Source organism: Drosophila ananassae, chromosome 2L, assembly GCF_017639315.1.
Source record: "Drosophila ananassae strain 14024-0371.13 chromosome 2L, ASM1763931v2, whole genome shotgun sequence".
In the NCBI taxonomy this organism is placed as follows: domain Eukaryota; kingdom Metazoa; phylum Arthropoda; class Insecta; order Diptera; family Drosophilidae; genus Drosophila; species Drosophila ananassae.
In genome coordinates, this window is record NC_057927.1 from 4040638 (window position 1) to 4061540 (window position 20903).

General features: G+C 40.5%; 1 protein-coding gene and 1 long non-coding RNA gene across 2 annotated transcripts; one reads left to right on the top strand and one right to left on the bottom strand.

Moving 5' to 3' along the window:
• Positions 1 to 3921: 3921 nt before the first annotated feature.
• Positions 3922 to 17009, bottom strand: LOC6500031 (putative odorant receptor 85d). Its single transcript, XM_001953321.3, has 5 exons — positions 16964 to 17009; positions 14133 to 14271; positions 4716 to 5772; positions 4507 to 4662; positions 3922 to 4442 (listed from the first exon to the last, which is right to left on the bottom strand). Exons 1-5 carry the CDS (start codon positions 17007 to 17009, stop codon positions 4386 to 4388), a joined length of 1455 nt encoding a protein of 484 aa, XP_001953356.2. The 3' UTR covers positions 3922 to 4385.
• Positions 17010 to 17860: 851 nt separating this feature from the next.
• On the top strand, positions 17861 to 20522 carry LOC26513724. Its single transcript, XR_001408998.3, has 2 exons — positions 17861 to 18256; positions 18313 to 20522. It is a non-coding gene; the product is annotated as an uncharacterized LOC26513724 (long non-coding RNA).
• The last annotated feature ends 381 nt before the right edge of the window (positions 20523 to 20903 follow it).

The window sequence follows — 20903 nt, forward strand, 5'->3', positions numbered from 1 at the left end:
CGCATCCACTACGTTCGGGAAGGCTCCATTCTCAACTCCACCCCTTCATTTGTCTTGGCCGCCTGCTGCTCCTGCCAGAACAAACAATTGATTTTACATATTTATACACAACAGAATAATATCCCAGATATGAGAAATAACTTAACAATAATTCGATTGTGGTTTTGTTTAATTAGACATTTATTGGATGCTATTATCTCTTATCATGTGGTATATTTCATTAGAGATTAGTCTAACTAGCCATTAGTCGAATCTTATAGTGATTTATAGCCATTCTATTTTAGTATAAAATATAAAGTTAAACTTATAAATTTTTTTAAAAAAGTTATGCCAAAATTAATATGAAATTTGTCCAAAATTCTTCTAAAAGGAATCCACGAGCTGTAGTCCTGGGCCTTGCTTTATGAGTGGTGTGAGAGATTCCCCAGGCATAAATTGCAAAATAAATGTGCAATGTATTTCGAGTCGGCTGCAGACCACGTCCCGCCATTTTTCCGACACCCCCAAGACCCGATCCGGTCCGGAGTCCGGACTCCGGAGTTCCTCCCCCGCACAATCATGCAGAAGCAGAGAGAATTGAACCATTGATGGCTACGTTTATTTATGTTTTCCCTGCTCCCTGCTCGGTGTGTGTTCGAAGCCTGTAAGCAGCATTTTGCAATTGCATTTCAGCAATATGGAAAATTTTGCTTCCCAGTACGAATTCGTATTGTTATCCAATGCGGCTGCTGCTTTTGTCGATATTATTGTTGGAGCTCATGTTTTTACCAAGACTGGGTGCAATTGTTTCTTGTTTATTGTTTGGATTTGTAAGCTTACCGTATTGTGGTGTTGAGAAATTTAAGCTTACATCACAGGCACAGGGCTAATGCTTTAAAATTGCCACAATCAAATATTCACCTATTTGGAAATGTTCCTATTAACCCAATGTACAGAATTTCAGATTTAAGCTTCAGAATTGCCTATTGATTTTCAGACAATTAAATTTTGGCCGCATGAAATTGTTGAAATTACAATGAATATATTTAAAGATTTTAATGTTTTATGTTAAACGAATTTAGTGAAAAAATAAATGGATTTGTTGCTTTGTTTTAAATAATTTAAGTCAATCAAATGTTCTTTTTGTATCTTGGCGTAACAGCTTCAAACCACTAAAGATTTTGGTTTAATTTAAACTGTTGTGGTGAGTGCTGGAGGCCAGACGTCGATGATGAAACCGCGGCGCCTTTGTTGCCACAGTTCACCCTTTTGGCCCTACCCCTTTACGGCCAGAATGTGCAGCCGTTGCAAAAATATCCGCGGAACCGGGAAGCTTGAAATTGTTTAGTTATTGAAAAAGGGTCGTTAATTATGTATATCTATTTTTTGGCCAGGAATTTCTTCTCCGGGAACTTTCGGCCAAAATAAATATGAAAATATGGCGAAAAGGGCCCACAGCAGCTGCACGTTATCCCACAAACCTAAATTAAATTTCGCCTTCCCTTGACTGGCAGAGTCCCTGGTATTGAAAGCTATAATACTTTTGGTGGAAAATGGGGAAGCGAAAAATTCCAGCTCGGCCTGATGGGGAGTCTTAAAATGGATTGTCAACAAACTAACTCTTGAACTTACTCACACAACAAGTGCATAACTCCAGTATTAGATTCTTAGTTCCCCATCTCAAGCCATGACAACCATCGTCAAATCAACTAAGTCAAGCCAAGCAAAATGCACTTCAGCTTTCACATATGCACTTGGGTGTTCTCAAATGTATTTCACAAGATTCTATTTTAAAGAGTTTTAAAAAATGGTTTCACTTTAAAATCTTTTGAAATCCTGGCGTATACGTAATATTGTCTTCGTTCTTTAATCATAATCTGATTTCCTAGCGATTTTATCAACTAACAAACAGTTTCAACCCACTCAATTTTTGCGTTTTTCAATATTCCAAACACTTTATACATTTTTTTAGAAAAAGTTTGGTGAAAATAGAAATGAGAACTAGTCAACTATCTATTCGCATATGTAGAGCCGTGCTCGGGTGTGTTATTTATGCTTGAAACGTGACTGGAAATATGAAATGCAGCAAATGTGTTTACTTAAATGAAGTGAGTGAAAATTGACAAATACATACACACTCACATAGCCATGCTCAACCAAAAGATGACTAAAATGCATTGGAAGGGCGGCTCGAATAGGAGGCGTGGCCCAGTCACATCCGACTAGCGAGCTTAGGGCACATGAGAAATACGCCAAAAATGGCAACGACGCTAATCCCTTGGCCTGAGCAGCTCTCACACAAACGCCTGCACAAGTACAGTGGGGACTCCCAAAGGCAGCCTTAATCATTAACTACAAAAATTAAAAATTTTAGTTCTTTTAAATCAATATATATATAATAAACGGAAGTTTCAGTGGTTATTCTAACAATTTTCCTTTGGAAATAGCATTGTTTTAAACCTATCGATGTACTCTAGTTTAAGTTGAAATATATTTTTAAAAGACTTTTTTTTTGGGGTTTCCTGTGGCCAACACATACATACACTGCGGAAATATGTCAAATTCAATAACAGCCAAAGTGACGTGCTTCCTGACCTAACCCCTCGCATAACCCCCTGTTGGAGAAAAAATCTGAAAAAGAAGTCGAAGCAGCAAAAGCAACTGCGGCGCCAAACTCTGTAGCATTAAATAACAAAACAAGTAAGCAAAGTGGGTCAAAAAATTACTTTAAAAAACAAATACTTGAAGCTCTCGACGATCTTCCAATCGAATGTTTAAAACATTTTAATTTAAAAAGATTTGAACACGGGGCGTATACGTAATGAGCTTAACCCTTACATCTAAGATTACGCTTTTACCTGCATGGCTTGCTAATTAACAATAAGTAAATGGTCAGAGGCGTTTTGGCCATCCTACTATTCATCCCCTTGCCACTTGTGTCGCTGCAATTACTCTGAATAATGGCGGTTGGTTCGGTACCCACAGAGAATGCCTGCGGTTTACCAAAACCAACACCCAACACCTTTGTTCTCCACCCTTTTTCCCTTGATTGCCGGAAAGAACAAATGAGAATTCAGGGAACTGGGAATGACAGTCGAACGGACACTTTATACCCGTCCAACTTTGGCAGGCAGAAAGTGCAAACGCAAATGAAATTAGTCAAAACTATTTGTGCAATTCCGTGGCAATGAGGCGGTTCGCACTCCATGGCAATTTTCAATAGGCATCGATAATCTAACACTGAGAGAAATGGGAAAAGGGTTAGTAAAATTAGGGTAATCATTTTTTATATCTTATATACTAAATAAAGGATATATTTTTAAGGTTTATATATTATTTTAAAAGTATTTCAAAAGTGATTTTAAACCTGTTCTTCTTCTGCGATTTCACATTCAGATTTTCCAACGCCAATTCAAGTTCGTGACGCGCGTTATTTCTAATTAGATTAGGGTGTGTCCAAGAGCCCTGACCACGCCCTAAGCTGATGGGCCATCCCCGTACGGACTGGGCCGATTTGATTGCCATTTGGTCGCCGGCCGACTTATTCGTTTTTCAGTAATTTTAATTGAAAAAATTCTTCAATTTTGCCATCCATCTGACGGTCAGGTCGGCCATGGCCCGTTTTCATCTCTCATCCGACAGTCGTAGAAATGTAATTAGCCCCTCCCTCTGTTGTCTGTTTGTGTCAACTTTTCAATTAAATATTCATAAAAAATGCAATTTGTCAGCCACTTCGCAGGGCGGAAAGATATTTTGCAATTACTTTTAAGTGCCTGCATAAGGTCAGGCGCCAAAATGGTTATTATGTGATTGATTTTTACTCAGGGATGGGGATATTCTTTTAAATATTAAAATTTATTAAGTTAATAAATTATTTTAAAAATAATTAATTAGTTCATATTGTATACATATGTCTTTTATTGTTTAAAAAAATTCATAGATTCTAGTAAGAAAGTGAACACGTCCCTGCCTACAGTCTACAGTCTCTAAAACTCTACAGGGTAAGGGGTAATGCATAGCTGGGCTTGAGGAATCTTTAATTAAAATGGTCAGTAGAATTGGTCAAAATCAGAAGCAGAAGAGAAAGGTGGTGCTAATTTTAGCAGCGCCAATTCTTTGTCTTCACGTGAAGTTCACGTGCCCTTTGTGCAACTGAAATGGCGGTAATTAATCATTTCTACTGCGGTTAGTCGACCGCCATTCGATTCCAGCTCGCTGTTTGCCGTGACGTGCGAATCGCGGTAGTTATTTGAACTACTCCAGCTAGTTTAATTAAAAGCCACAGCTCGCCCTCTGCGGGAATTGGAGTGAGTTATTGGTCGGCGATGATTTGCTACTTTCGGGCTCACATTGTCACCGGCACATGTTGGGGGTCGTTTGATTGTGGCCATAATCACAGAAGGCATCTACTTCACGTACATTGTGCGCAGGAGGGCAAAAAACTTGTAGGACAGCTGCAGAAGCTGTGAGTGTTAAAACGTAAGAGGTTATCAAATAAAAGTTGAGGTATTTTTCATTTTAACTCACATCCGATACGGTTACCAGTGACACATTTAGGAATATGGTGGCCTTCAATCGACTGGGCTGCTGGGATCTCTTGATGACTAGGACTAGCATCTTTCGATAGCGAAGATCTGCATTAAACCAGTCTTGGTTATACACAGCCTGACCTATGTTTTCGCTCTGAAAATAGGTGTTTGAGTTTTGAGGATTGATTTACAAAAACAGGGCCTTACCGCGTCCAGCAACCGCTGGGCATATGTGGTAATCATGAAGACCTGAACCATGGCGCAAAAGAGGAAAAGGACCAGCATCACCAGGTTATCGATCTTACCGCCAATGGTCATATGAAATCCCACAAAGCAAATAATAAACGATGAGGAGACAAAATTACACAGCAGCGAGACGCCGAAAATCTCATTAATGTCCTGGCAGAGATTAAGCAATCGTTGATGGTAGACCACCGCAGCCTGGAGGAATTGCAAATCCTGCTGTGACGACTCCACTCCCGCCACATGGGCCTCAATTTTCCGCCCCAAGCGAATGAAATGCATCACCAGAATAGTCACCAAAGCGCACATAAGCATATCTGCGGCCAGTTGGCCGGATAGACATGCCTGTCCACCAATATTCTGGGCCACGTACATGAAGTAGTAGCTGTTTCCGGTGCTCCAGTCCCAAGGCACCCAGCTGTAGTAGGGTAGCATCCGTTCGAATCTCCTTATACCCAGCCAGAAGTCGCACACGAGCCAATATACGGCCCAGTAAAGGTTATAGGTCCAAATCAGAACCATATGCATGCTGAAGTGAAATATGCTGTATCTGCTGTAGCTACCCAAATAATCCTGGATTGCATATTCGTCCTGTTGGTCCACTCGCTTCGGGTGTAGTTTCTCCATTTCGCGTACCACGTGAGTGGTTTTTGCTCTTTGTCGCCAAATGTGCCAGATCTTGAGGTCTCCAACGACTACAAAACCGATAAAGGACAAATTCATGGTGGCCTCCAGAAAGTTACTGCCCTTGCTGATTGCCAGAAACACGTAAATGAGCTCGGAGACGAGCACCACATTCAGGTTCACCATTTGTGCAATGAAGATCCAATAGAGTAGCTGCTCCTTCCTCTTGCTATTGTCCTTGTGGTCGTAGGCCAGCATTCCAATGGAGAGGTAGAACACGTTAGCATACTTAAGAAAATCCTCGAGAAGAATAGACTTCGACTCCTTGGGCTTTTCGGCTAGTGGACTTTTCTTCGGAGTTTCCATTTTTGATTGCCTACTTTTCCGCGCTGCTGGACTTTTATATGGTATTCGAAATTAGGGCTACACCGAGACCGCCATGCTCGTTGATTTAATAATTTACTGTTGCCACACACTCTGGACAATTGGCACGCCCACTTGATTAGCATGTACACGGCGAGCATCTCTCAATTAGGGCGTTGAGAACCCGTACAGTTGGTCGTGGGTGGGCGTGGCTAATTGAGCCTAAGTCGAAATCGATGACTCCCCCAATTAAGTGACTCTTAGTTGCTCACAAATGTCAGCGATTAGTTCCACCTCCGACAGCCATTCAAATGGTAATGTAATTTGGGAATGTTGGCTAAGAATAGATTTTAAACCAAGGTATTTCTGACAAATGAATTTAGAAAGAAAATAGTCTACCTTTTAAAATAAATCACTGAACCACTTGGATAAAGAACAAAAGAAAACATTGAGGTATCAATGGTAAAATAAAATAAAATAAATCATAGTCTATGAGTCCACTTATATGTGATGTATTCAAATAAAATCCTTATCCATTCTCAGCGTTTTTATAAGAGCATTTTCAACTTCCACAAAATGGATTTTTATGTAGTGGCTGTTTTGATATTTCAAGAGTATTTGGAGCGACGTTTATGTCCTTCCTTTATGGCTTGTTTTGTTCCGGGTTTTGGCCAGCACGATACACAATGTCCCCTTGTTTTTGTGTCTTGACCCACTTGTCCCTCTGTGTGTGAGAGAATCTGCCCGACTGCGGGCCTTGGTTTTTGCCTATTTCCTGTTTACACACATCAAGATGGCACTGCATTCGGATTCCCATTTCTTCTGGATAACTGAGACCCAGTTCATGTCTCTGACATCAAATGTTTTTCCGTCTCCGAATAATGCGAAAGTTTCCTTCATTCTTTACTGGGCTTGTTTATTTGCTCGTTTTTGTTTTTCTCCCCAAGGCGGAGATGAGTTGCTTGGTATGTTGCAATTAAATTCGATTTGAGTCACTCTTAGCCTTTCGCCGCTCGGTTTCTGAATCTGTATCACAATTGGACACTGACTAACTGACCTCATTTGCGTATCGCATTTCTAATGAAATTTACATGACTATTCCGCCGCAGCAATGTTAATGAAGAGCATTTATACGCAGCTGTCTGTGTGAGTGCGTCTATGTTGATGTATGAGTGCAAGGATACACATATGTGTGTGTGAGTCCTGCTGCGTGCATGAGAATATATTGCCATATGAGATTTATTCTCAAATGCAATTAGCATTTTAAATATATCTCACGCAACGCACAATTTTTCACTTCTTAATGGCATTTGTAATGTTAAACCAAAATTAATTTAATAAATTGGTTCTGCCCATGTGGCAGCCTGTCTGTCAGGGTTATGTAATTTTAATGCATTTCTATTTCCCATTTAAAGTTTTTTTATGAAAATAATAACAAAAAAAAAAAATAATTATAAAAACTAGATTGCAAGCAATTTTATTGATTTCAATTAATGTATTTTTTGCAGTTACTTTTTATAATTAAAAGTAATGAAAAATTTGGTTATTGATTTGAATAAACAAATAATTATCAGTAAGTTTTGTGGTTAGATATTCGCATAAAAACTAGAATCATTTTGAACAGTGTTTTTTTGGATTACAAATTTTCTGTTTCTATTTGCGAATTCCATAAAGTACTTGTGAAAATGGCCTGGATGAGTTCAACTATTTTTTGTAATCGGATAAATGCAGTTTATGTCAAGAGTCTTTGAAATAATCAGTTTATGGTTTAACATTTTAAAGTTCGTAGGAATTCATTCTATTTTACTAAAAAAATATCTTTTTCAACTAAAAAACTGACCAAATATACAAAGAGTTTGTAGAATATTTTTTATTTCCATTTTTAAAACCACATTTTAGCAAATGAGGGCAAAACAAGATTATAAGTTCAATTTTTAGTTGCATTTTGGTTGGAATTTTGAGGGAAAAGTACTTTCGCTTTTGGGAAATACAGTTTTTGCAGCTAATACTTATGCAGATTAATCTGCATATGGTATCCGTACGAATGCCCCTTGGGGTGTGGGGCAAGGTCCTTGAGTTTCCGTTTTGCATTTTTGGGGCCGACCCCATTACAAGGGGGGTTTATCTATGGCGAAACCGAGAGACTAAAAGGAGGTCGGTGCGCCAATTTCCTGCCCCTTACTTTTTGGCCCACACCACAGTAAACAAAGCAATTATGTGTGTATGTACCTGCAAAAAATACACAATATACATATATATTTGTATTTGCACATACAACAGCGGGTATTCTTACAAACGTATGCATGTTTGGCTGGTTGTGTTGAAATACTTCGTTGTTGGTTAGTTTGTTGCACTGTTACATATAATCAAAAACATTTGTAGCAGGAAAACAGAGCTTCGGACGAGTTTCAGTTTGGTCGAAGGGGTTGGTTTTTGGAGGGGGGTTTCTGGGCCAGCACGGAAGGGTGTCCGTGTGTACATTTTGGCTGCTGGCATTTTTGAATGTTTGCCAAATGTTGTTGGCTTTGGCGTAATTGTTACACCAACAGTGAAATGTACAATGATAAGGCCGCGATGTGTTTTTTCCCATCGCCATTCTGTTTTTTTTTACCCTCCTCCTAACATTTCTATTATTTTTTCGCCGAGCTGCCATTGCCCTCTGCTGGCAGTGTGCCACATTCTGTGGCACTGCACACATGTTCGGGGTGTCCTCTCCCCCTTTCTAATGTGGCCAACATAATAAACTTAATTTGAGTAGAGATGTTGAGTAATAGAATCCGATGTACAATGAAAAAGCATAACTTGTTGAGAGAATGTCATTGACCTTTGATTAAAATCATAATCCCTTAGCCTTCTTTTTAATATATTTTTCCTTAAATATTATTACTTTTAACTGCCTTAAATTTTATATTTTTAAGTAGACTTCAAGTGCCTTTAGTTGAGATTGCAGTGATATGAATATTTTATGCATTTTCTTTGCTGTTGTTAGTTTATTATTCTTTTGAAACACCTGCAACTGTTGCGATTTAATAATCCTCACATGGGCACGCTCAAAATAAGTTCAAAACATATTTCAACCCATTCGGCTGACTTCAGTTCTACAAACTTTTTTTCCAGAGACGGGGAAAACTTTTTCTGGCTGCCAGTTTATTGGGCTTTTACGTGGGCGAGAGAGCTTCCACGTCTGAGGACCAAACTCGATTTTAAATGCGTTTTTTCTGGTATTTAACTAATTTGCTTAATATTTCGCGAGCTCTCGCCAAATTTGATTGCGCGTGAAAATTGCCAAGTGGAAAATAAATGAGGGGGTGGATGGGGGAGTCCCCGGCCCCTCTGGCTGCCAGCTGCTGGATCCTCATAATATTTATCCTTGTCACCCACACACATATGCGAATCGTCCCGACTGACTTTGACGCTTCGTGAAGTGTCTGTGTGTGTGCGTGGGTGTATTTTGAGCTTTGTTATGTTTTGATTAACGGAAAATCAAATCAAACGAGATAATGACTCGGAATGGAATTACTTATGTGTGAACTCAATGAGCTGTGCAGTGGATCTGGAAAATAGTTAATGCTTTAATGCCTTTAAAATTTTCAGCAGCTTGCTAAGCATATTGCTCATACGCCGTGTGACATCGTATTTTATTCATAACATCAGGGAATATGGATTTTCGTTTTTAATTTATGGCCCGAAACGCACTAAGGAATTCCAGTGTGAAGTTGTCTAATACCCATGCTGGACAAAAACAACATCATTGGTGTTAATAATAACTATAACAAATGCTCACCATGACCTAAATTCTGCACGGACATGCTCTCCAGTGCAGGCTCTCACTGGAGAGACGAACAGCAAATTATTGTTTAAATATTAAACAAACACACTACACACACATGCAGGATGAGAAACAATGCACTTTGTGGGGCAAATACAATGGGAAGATAAACAAAGCCCAGCGACAGACTAAGGGCCAAATTTGCATAAATTAAAGAACCCCAAACTCATGCCAGACACATCCGATGTGACTCATAATGGAGTTTCATATAGTTGGGGAGCGATTGAAACGATCGATAGAATTCTTTTTAAATTAACTTTTAATGAAATGGGAAGAGTTTTGGCCGAAATAATGGGTAACGAAAGTGAGTCTCTATGCAATTTTTTATATAAAAAGCAATATAATCATATAATAATAAAATTCCATTCCAAGGAATGGAAATCTGAATAAGATTTATATTCTTTGTAAAGCAAGAATGCAAATCGTTATTACTATTGTGTTATTTTAATTTTTAATAGATAAAATATACTTATACATATATCTATCCTTGTACACATTCCTGTAGAAATTTTCACATTTAACAATAGATGCTTTGTGCAGCCTCTCAAATTAATAATTATTCCATGGTATGGAGACAATCATCATTATTATCTGGCTCATTTGAGAGAAATGCCATTTCCAGTTTCACTTGAAAGCCCTTCAATGGTTTCACCCAAGACCCGAAAGACTTACCACACCATATACCACGCACAATTTGATGCACAAATGTACATGTGTAGGGATATATATTGGCTCAGATGGATTTATATTCACATTTATTCGGCTCCGGCGACCGGAGTGGTCCTTTTTGTAAATATTTCATTTTGGCTCCATTCTGGTCTGTGGTCAACTCGTTTGTGAGGTTATAAAGTTAATGAATTGCATTTTAATATGTATTATGGACATTTCACCTGCCACTCCCTTCCCACATTTTTGCGGAAGCCTTGGGCTATCTCTTCGAATTAATAATCTTTAAAACGGAAGCCTCGATAGAAAAGCGAACGTAGATTAAATTTAGTTCGTAGATGACTGCTTACTTCTCGACTCGGTATTTTGGGGCGGATTTTCATAACCCATACACGTTCGGACACACCTGCACATTGCGATAAGCTAAGAGGAAATTCGCATTCGACTGGCGACCCCTTTGCGTCGATGAGGATATTCAGACCGAACTCGATTCCATGCATTTGTCATAATTGACAACAAGGTGTGCTTTTCGCCTTAGTCCCCCCTTTCGAAACTCCTCACCATTCCAGCCATCTCGACGGCACACTTGCACTAATCGCATCAGGAGCTCCTTGGCAGAGTTGCATTAAAGTTACATTTCTCCTAGCTGCCACCCATAGTAGCTGCCACCTAGTTTGGCGAACTAGTTTCCCACTACACTGTCAAAATATTTCGCTGCTTCATAAATAAACTCTTTTTGAAGAAACTATTAGAGACAATATTATAAATTATAAATAATTGATTAATCTTTTCCAAAAGTATTTATGGCCTAATATATATGGCCTAAAAATTGAATGATATATTTTTTTTGGGATTACCTTCAATTAAAGAATTTATTTAAATATTGCATTGTTTTTTTTCAGTCTAGCCTTCAACTCTTTTTCACCTTCAGGATTCCCCCTTCTGCTTTTGTCACGTTTGCGAGTTGTTCCTCAATTTTGCGCATCGTCATATGTTTGCCATTGTGCGCGCCACGTGCGTCCCGGCCGGGTCCTTGCCCGCATCCTTCGACTTCCACATCCTTTTGCCATCTTCCCCAGGATTTTCATTTTCGTCGTCGTCCTTGTGTGTTTGTCATCGGCAGACCGCATTTTTAATATGCGCATAAATTGGCTGACATTGATGGATCCTAATAGAGTTGCAGTTGCCACGGTGTCTCCGGCAGCGGTGGAGCTACAGCCGTTAGGAATGCAGGCAACAGACGCACAGTGGACTCGTTACGGTTCTCTATAAATCAATCTTAAGTCAAAGAAGTGACTTAAATATTGTTGAATAAAATATCTATAATTTTTTTTTAAATAAATAATGAACTTAAAGCCATTGGGGGACTCTGAAATCTTTGCTGCAATATAATATATTTTAGTATATTATAGTGCCACAGTTCTCTGGAAAGGAAAATCATCCTGCACGCTGAGAAGGCGTGGCTGCCACTTGGCTTTGTTGTTGCAGCTGTCGTGTGCAATGAATACATAAGTGAGCTGTGCATATCGACCGGATCGGAGGTCTTCCGTTGAACCCAGCCGGATTGGTTTCTGTGACTCAAGACCCTGATTACCATTCGATTGCGCCCATCTTCAGTTTCAATCGCCTCCTTTGTGCACGTCCCTGTGATGAAAGTAATTAATTATGGTTCGGCATAACCCCAGCTGACCCTGCTGCCCAATGTACTGGCTGCAATCGCAGAAGTTCGGGCCAAATGTCGAGTTTCCCTTTGATTCCTCCGTCTCCCCATTATGGGGATTTTCAAACATTTGCATATTAAAACTGCTGCTGAGAGATGCCAGCAAAGTAAATTGTAATTGAGTGTAAAAACATGTGTACATCAGCGACGACAGATAAATACTCATGCATATATAGGGTTGTCTGTTCTTAAGGGGCGTGGCCACTTACCTTAAATCATAATCATCGTTGGAGCTGAAATGAAGACGAATAAGCTCCAGAAATGTGTGTTCTTAAATTTTTATAATATGCCAGACGTTGGGGCTTCTGTGTCCCATTCTTGGTTTTTTCCACAACGACACTTCTAAGCGGATTTCCGCCTTTTAAGGGTATTAGGATGAACCTTGGTACATGTTTTTATTTGATTTTTTTGAGAAATTAATGTTAATATAGGTATACGAAAAATTATCTCATTAGATTTAGAACCCTGTGTCTTTTCCTCCATTTGAATAATATAATATAATGGTGTATAATGGTTTGTTCTTAAGATTAATTATCCAGGCTTTTAAAACTAAAATTGAAAAAAAAATGTTTTGAAAAAGTATAAAACACGTACTAAATTTCTAATTTTAGCATTTTGATATCCACTCTGCAGGGACACCTCCGTCTTGGGCCTCTGGGCTTTGAAGTAAAACTTTGTCCTGCACACTCCTAAAGCGATGAATACTTTTTTTACGCAGCATCATTGGGGCTTGAGGTGGCTGAGGAGGGCTGAATGTGGGTGGGGGTGCTGACGATGCCTATCAATGTGTGCCTCGTCCCGGGCGCAACATTTCGAGCGTAAATTGTAAACTTTTGATTGGATTGTGCAGCAAGTGGCATGTGCGGTTGCGTTTTCGGGCGACGTTTATGCGGCGTATACGCAACGTGCGTTAAATTATTGGAGAGTAAAAATCACACAGGCAACATACACTCAGTAGTAAATGCCTCCCGGTTACCCATGTAACCTCCCGCAGGCACTGCCCTGACGCAACTCATTAAAAACTTTTCCAAACTGTGTTTTGATTTGATTCAGCTCAGCGATCTCGGTTTCAAGCCCAATTCGCTAGCTCACCTGCGTAGGAGCTTCAAACAAAGTTAGGAGCTAATGGAAAAAATTACAAATAATATTAGCATAGGGTTTATAAAAAAATTCTACAAAAGGTGTAAAAAATTAAAAATTTTGAAAACAACTTTTGGAGAACAGTTATTAATCTGGTTGTAAAAAATATCTAGTCGTTAAATAAATTGTTAGTTGTATTCTTTCTGATCTTTTAACAAACAAGTTAATTTGTTGTATTTTTTAATATCTTATTCATTTATCATCATGAGTAGAGCTTAGTCCAATCCTTGCAATCCTCCATTAATTAAGTAATCGTCAAACCAGAAACAAACCGCCAAACAAACAGTGCATAAGCGATTGGTGATCTATGCCCTTGGTGTCCTGTCCCTGCCGGGCGCTGGCTCCCCTTCCTCCAACTGACAGCTGTCTGTCATCTGGGCCAAAACACAAAATCAATCAACGTTTGCCATACGCCGCCGCCGGCGCAAAAGTTGTCTATGAAAACGCATTTTCATTATGAACTTGCCACCACGCTTCTCCGCTCCAATGCCTCAACGCCCCAGATCCTGTTTCCAGGTCCCCCTTCTTTGCAGCGCCAGATAGCGCCATGTTGCTTATGAAACTTTGCCAACATTATCTTTTTGCGGCTGTCATATATTTTCCCAGGGTCCCAGCTACTACTTTGACTTGGTTGTTTGGCCTTGTTTCGGCTTTGTTTTGCTGTTTATTGGGATTTAATCTGCCACCCCCAACTTGGGGCGTCTCCGTTCCTCGGCTCGGCTGCCTTATCAAAAATCAATTTGTTCAACATTCACTCGAACTAGTGAGCCAAGCAAAAAAAAATGCTATTTGTGATTTAATGGAGGGTCCCGAACAGGACAAAGTACGACTGACTGCGGAGGACGACAAATTTATGCATTAAAATAAATGCGAAGCGTACGCACACATTTGCGCAAACTTTTCCATTTGGCCAGCCGGAAGTTTAAGCGTGATGCTTTCGAAACTATTTACGGAGAGTCCTGCAACAAATGCAGTCACAAAAAGCTGACTTCGAAAGCCACACAGAATGATTTTCTAATTTCCACATGCCATAAAAAACAGTTGCAGAATGCGATACAAAGCGTGCAGGACAGAGCGGGGAAAGTGCAAATCGGCATTGCAATTTACAACCAAAACAGAACAAAATGAGTAAAAAATGACTGCCAAAAGGGCAACCGTTTTGAATGCAAAAAGAAAGGCTTACAAAAACTGCATCAAAATATCATCCAGTTCATATGGCAACAAACTTAATTGCAATTTAAGCATTTAAAGGACGTTTTGGTAAGTTGTATAATATAATATTTCTGGCTGACAGAACTAAAAAAAAAATTCTTTTTGTTATTTCTTCTATTTTTTTTAGGAAAGTAAAGTTTCAAAGCGAAAACAACACAATTGACCTCACAATTCAATGCATGTGGATTTTCCTTTTTGGATTGTCGCCATTGACATTAGTGTCGGTGAGCATCAACAAGAGCAGCTGCAGTAGCAGCCGCAGCTGCAGCAATGGTGCAAAGTCAGGATAACGATTGAACCGAGTCCTGGTCTGAGCGCGCGGGCATAATTCCGCCGGAAACGGATGTTGGCTGCTGTTGACAAGAAGCCATGTGTCGCTGGTGAGCGGACGTAAGTGCCTCATTGAAAGGCCATGACACAATTTGAGAAGCTGAAGCTGATAATCAGATTGCACCACCGAACAAATCGGACAAGTTGAGGCAACGATTGACAATCCGACAATGACACTGGTGAGCAGGTTGAGGAATGAGACAGAAATTAAGGTTAAAGGATTAAGACATTACCGTTCCTTATTTCAATAAAGTGAATAAGCAATAATATTTTTAATTACTACTATTACTAAAGTTTAAAAAAAAACTGCGTTCTTTCATCGCTTTTCCAGGATAATGTGAGTGCAGAGATGAGGACTTTAAAATGGCCCACAAATTATTAACAGACAGCAAGAGCAGGAGCAGCCGCAACAGCAGTAACCGAGGCAGGAGCCTGAAAGTCTGCAGCAAATGTTTTTTGGGGCTTACTTGAATGCACAATCATACACACACTCCAACACTCACTCGCACACCCTGTCACGGCACACACGCACACACCGACGACATTGTACTGCCACGAAACAACAATATTGACAGAGACAATGGCATAATGCATGCAGATGCTATGTTGCATGCGAGTCCTGTTCGTGTGCGAGTGTGTGTGTGTGCTGGTGCATGTATATGTGTGTGTGTGTGTGTGTGCAAACAATTGCAACAACAGGCGTAACAAGCAGAAAAGTGTCACTGTTTTCTTGGCCGGCAGAGAAGTGGGTGGCAAGTGTTTTTTGGTGGATGTAGGCACACACAGAGTCAGCCATCGAGGACAGTTGCATAAACACTTATAGAGCCATTTCGGCATAGTCATCTAAAAGTGCTGCCATCCACACACACACACCAACCAACCCACATGTGTGCACACGCTCTCACAGATACTCCAGTGCATGTATGCTGTTGGTCGCTAATATATCTGTTTTCTTTGTTCTGCCGGAAGAGCTGGAGGAAGGGTGAACAGGACGAACAGGATGCAAAGGACGAGCTGAGGTATGGGCCCCATGGTATCGAGTAATGTGCCAGCCCTTTTCAGATTTCCCAACTTTCCTTACACATTCAGCAGGCAAAGGTTGACTTTTCAACTGATGAGTTTGGCAAACCTTTCTGGAGAATTTGTGGAAGAAAGTCAATTGGGGGTAAGCCTATTTGATTACCCAGAGCTTTTCAGGTTCTTCAATTAGGCAGGATTCGAAAATATAACTGCATATATTTTATATTTATTTTACTTTTAGTTCATTTCCAAACAAAGAGCATCAACGAGAAGAGTTTTTGGAATAAAAGGCATTCCATTTTTTCGTTGGAACTTTAACAGCAGGAATTCAGGACAAAATAACTGAAGCCATAAACGAGGACAAATGCTCGATGGGTGGTTAAGAGCACTTTCCGCTCCCATCACCTGTTGTTCGGCTGGAGCAATTATTTTTGAAATATTTGGCCATGTTGGCCATGTTACTCGCATACAATATGATCATCAAGCTGTGAGATGCCAAGACACAGGAACACCCGAGGAGTGCAAATAGTTGGCATAACTTATTCGGCTGCTGCTGCAGCTACTGTGTTATCATTTAATTAAGTTTTCTTTAATTAAGTCGGCATGTGGAGTGGAGACCGCAGTGATGGCAGCGGCAATGTTGCTGCAACACGCAGTGCCAGCAGCAACAGCAAAAGCAACAATATCTGAGTGGCATCTCTGCTTAATTAATGCACGTTAAGGGGTGGCGGAGAGTAAAGGGGTATGAGTGGGTGTGAAAATGTTGTGTGTGAGCTGAATTTTCGCGAATTTTCACACACTAGCTTCAGTGCAGTCGACTAAACACTTCGAAAATGATTTTCTGCCACTGCCACTGCCACTGCCACACGACAACACGAAATACGTATGTGCTAAAGTGGATTTTTGCATTCGAGCTGAAGTTGAGCACTTTAAATTGTGCATTAGCCGTGGGCCGCCAGGATATCCCACCGATCCGCCGACCCTGTGACCCAAAAAATGTGCATGTCACAGTTGCCACAGCAATGACTCCCAAGGTGAATATTTCATTTTCGTTTCGCCACTGTGTTGACAGACCCACACCCCCCATACCATACCATACTCCCACGCACACTGGCCTATTTACATATTGATCTTTCGCGGTACATATGCACACAGACGGCAAGTCGGGAGGACGAACTGACAGACAATCATAATCAGTGATGCTTAATAAATGGTGGCTGTGTATATTTCAACTGAATTTTATACAGGTTTAATATTAAAAAAAATATATATAAAAAATGGTTTATCAATCCAAAGAGATACATTAACCTTTCACTTTCATTTCATGACTACCATCTTTGGCACCACTGGTCATAATGACACGTCATGTGGCATACTGCATGCCTGCATGGTAATTGCAACATTTCGCTCGACTTTGTCCTTGCCAACTGTCTGAGCTGTGTCAGCTGCAACAATGGCACTGGCTGCGATGCATCTGCAACTGCATCTGCAGCTGCAGCTGCTGCACAATGGGCCCATACATATCCCCCAGGATGTGTTGTCACAATTGCACCCCTTCACCCACACACACTCACTCTCCGACTCCTGGGACGACAGGGGAGTTCAATGTTCAGCAACTCTCTGGGTCACCTTGCTGATGGGTCAATCGATGCTTAAACGCCGGATGGGTAGATGATTGTGTTGGGGCGATTGCAGCCAAAAGTTGACAAACTACGGAACCAACAGTTTGTAACTCCATCGGAGAATGGCAGCTAAGACCTTTGGGCGGGCTTGGTCTAAGCGCCCTTCCACTTTCCTCTTCCCATCTTTGCCAAGGGGACCCTCCTTTGTGGATTATCTCGGCGTGTTGGCCATTGCACTGCGCTTGATTACTTTAATGTCCCTTGTTTAATGAGCAACCAAAAAAGGAGAAACTAAAAAATGTAATTGTAGGTATAGTAAAGTATAGTAAGTACCCTACTATAGATACTCTTTAAACATCAAATACATTATAGAATACGAGGTGTATACGGACTCGGTTGATAAAAGTATAAAATAAATTAATAATTAAGTATAAAATATTTAAAGTATTATTTGAACTGAAATGCCGGTTGCAAGAGTATTGCTAGTTTATACTCTACGCGGGAAGGAATTAAAAAAGCCAGAATAAAGAACTAGCATGAGCTCTTATCTTTCACCGACTTGCTCGGATTAGGGTGTAGCACTTGCCATGACGGGGAGCGACACCTATGAGCCGCAGTTGGCGGAGGGTGGCGCCATCTATGAGAAAAGGTTTAGCGTAGGTATTGGGGGAGCGCCTGGAACAAAACGAATTCCGGTAGTTCGCCATTTGTGGACCCCAGGAGCCAGCCCGCCGAAAATCCGGCGTCGGTCCGCTTATGGGTATGGGTGGGATCATTCCCAAGCAAGATCTGCAACAAGCCAGACGTGTCAGCAAGGCGCTAAGCAGCAAAACCACGGGAGAAAAAACCAACAATATTCGAAGATCCCGCCGGCAGTTGTGACAATTAATTTTGGGGACGCTCAAAGGCTCCCAATTGTCCACCGGCGTCAGTAAACCGAGTGTAGAGGTGGAAGTGGTGGCTCGAGGAAAACCCAGGGGTGAGTGTTTGAAGGGTCAGGGAAGAGCACTGAATCACGAATCCCAGTTTTAGCAGGCCGAGCAAAAGTCCGAGTGGACTATTCCGTGTCCACTATTAAAGAACTCCAGGTGGCTCAACTAAGGAAGTCCAACCAAAGGCGGACGGAGGAGCACCGAGGAAGGAGAAGAAATCCCGGCCTAAAATAGGCTAACCGCAGCAAGTTCGCTTCGAACCGAAGCTAGGTTCGAGCGAACGGAGGAGCGCAGAGGAGGCGCTAACCGCAGTGTAGCGCGATCTTCAAGAACGGGAGGGAGGAAAACATCGGAGGTGTCCCAGTAAAAGGTCCAGGCTGAATGGATATTCCAGCTTTGGATCCGGTCCGTAGTGTCCCTGGCCAGTGATTTCAAGGAGCCATATTAGAGAAGCAGTGTAAACCCAAAGTGAAATGGATAAGATTTAAGCAAGAAAAAAAAAAAAACAAGAAAAAATCGGAAGAAACCCGAAAAAAAAAAAAAAGGTTTAAGGAAGCAAAGAAAAGTTTTAACGTAACGTTCCTAATGGCTTGATCGGAAAACAAGGCTAGTCAGAGGAAATTCAATGTCGCTTCAAATTGTGTTATTGTTTTCGTGGTTTTATTTAATTGTGCCGCCCCAGTGGGGAATAATTTGTAAGGCATAAAAACTTTGTTTCAGCGACCCCCCCGAAAGCGCTTTCGTCGTGGGATGCAGCAAGGAGTTCTCAGTGAGTAAAACCGGCCAATTTGTTTTATGTGACAATTTTGTTTTGATTTTTAATCCTTGGTGTCCCGACCAATGCGGACTCTAAGAGTCACAAGTTTTCCTATGTGTTTTTGGTTCCTTTAATTTTTTTTGTTTGGTTTTTAAAAGAAAAAAAAAATAATTATTAATACCCAGTCTTTCACTTTGATTTACGTTGTTGATTCATAATTTTATTTAATTCTATCAATTTTAACTTGTGCTATTTGCTAAGCCAATTCTAAGCTGATATGTACGCCTTGATGTTTATTTATATTTATTTATTGAAATTTTATTAGCTTTAGTTCTTTTTATACGCATTTGCCATGATCCAATTTTATATGTATGTTCTATCGTAGGAATAAATATTTTATAATGTTTTAAACCATCAGTTTTATGCCGCAGCTAGCAGAGAGTAGGTAGTAGGAGTACCCATGGAAAGGGGTCGCTCGCAGGATGTGGAAAGCGAGCGATCATTGGTAGGGTGGGCACGCGAGAGTCGCCCCATGACACCTGGGTGACTCGTAAGAAAGGCGCAGGAAGGGAACCCCCCCCATCTCTCACCATCCTAGGATATCGGGACTCTTTCCGGAGAGTAGATATTTCGTCGCGAGCACGCATTTGAAGTTAGATCCCTACCTGGAGAGGCACCCTTGGGAACCGGCAAATAACACCCCCCTTGCCGACGAGCCGAAGCCGGATATTCCAGCGTGCGCTGGTTCCCAGGTTTTACCACCCGCCTCCGCCCATAGATGATTGTAGGAGTTCGTTACAATTATAATCATTTATAGTTATTAGGAATCATAATTTTTGGCGCCCAACTTTAAGGCCACATTTTTGTTGTGACCCAAGCTCCCGAAATCCTCAAACAATAGTAAGGATCAGGAACCAGGTGGTGGGCTATACAACCAAACATAGCCACGGTTGCCACCGGTTGCTATCAAACATGAGTATCTTGCCTACAGTAATGGTAAAACGCATAGGAACACAGAGTATGGAAATATTCTGTTCTCTGTCCACGTTAGACCTTACTAAAGGCAGAGAAAATAATCTTAATCCTAATTTAAAAAAATTCCATATAAATATCCGCACCTGCTTAATCAAACGCTTAGGAAATGCAAGCGTATTTTGTCCTTGGACGAAGCGCTTGACCACGGGTGATTAGGTCAGATGTGGGTATTTTTGTCATCAAAAGAAAAAAATATATATAAATGAAATATATTTAAAAGCAGGTTCGCGACATTCGAAGGGTATGCAGCGTTGGTCATCTTTTTATAAAGATTGCTGCAAACCACGATGGTCATCATAGCGAACATGCTTAGCTGCAAACGTAGAGAGGTGTTAAACGCAGGAATACAGGAAGAGGGGGATTATGCTAATGAGGCAATTAGTGCAATTCCTTTACTTCGTCTGTCCGCGGTTTGCACTAACTGTCTTATTGTCGCAGACTTGCGATAAGCAGCCTTGCACAAAATTTTTTTTTCGTTTTTTTCATATTCCCTATTCCTCAAGCCTAATCGCGCAAATTTGGGTTCTTATTGCTATAATCGAGCTATGCTTGCTGGCATTATTTTTATGATATTGTGAAATTTTATATCGGTAAATTTTATTTGTTTGTTTTTTTGTTTTTTTAATGAATGTTTGATGTTATCTAAAATTATATAAATTTTGTTTTACATTTTGTATGAGACTTATAATCTGCATTTATTTAATACTTTTACTTTAATTATATTTTAATATTTTAATTATTTAAAATCTGCTATTCATTGCTCTGTACAAGTAAAAGAGTTGTAGCCAGACAAGGGGAGCGCAACAGCAAGTGCAGGGTAGGAGAAAAAGGGTTCATTGACCCCAAATAGATAAGAATTGCAGGCAAGGTACAATTCTAGGTGTGAAAGAGAGAAACAAGAA

Excerpts from the sequence above, each read along its gene's own strand:
- LOC6500031 (XM_001953321.3), bottom strand. The coding sequence starts at position 17,009 with ATGACCAGTGGTGCCAAAGATGGTAGTCATGAAATGAAAGTGAAAG. Across the intron at positions 5,773-14,132 it reads TTGTATCGCATTCTGCAACT|TCCAGCAGCGCGGAAAAGTA; the intron begins GTTTTTTATGGC and ends ACCATATAAAAG. Across the intron at positions 4,663-4,715 it reads CCCAGCGGTTGCTGGACGCG|AGCGAAAACATAGGTCAGGC; the intron begins GTAAGGCCCTGT and ends ACCTATTTTCAG.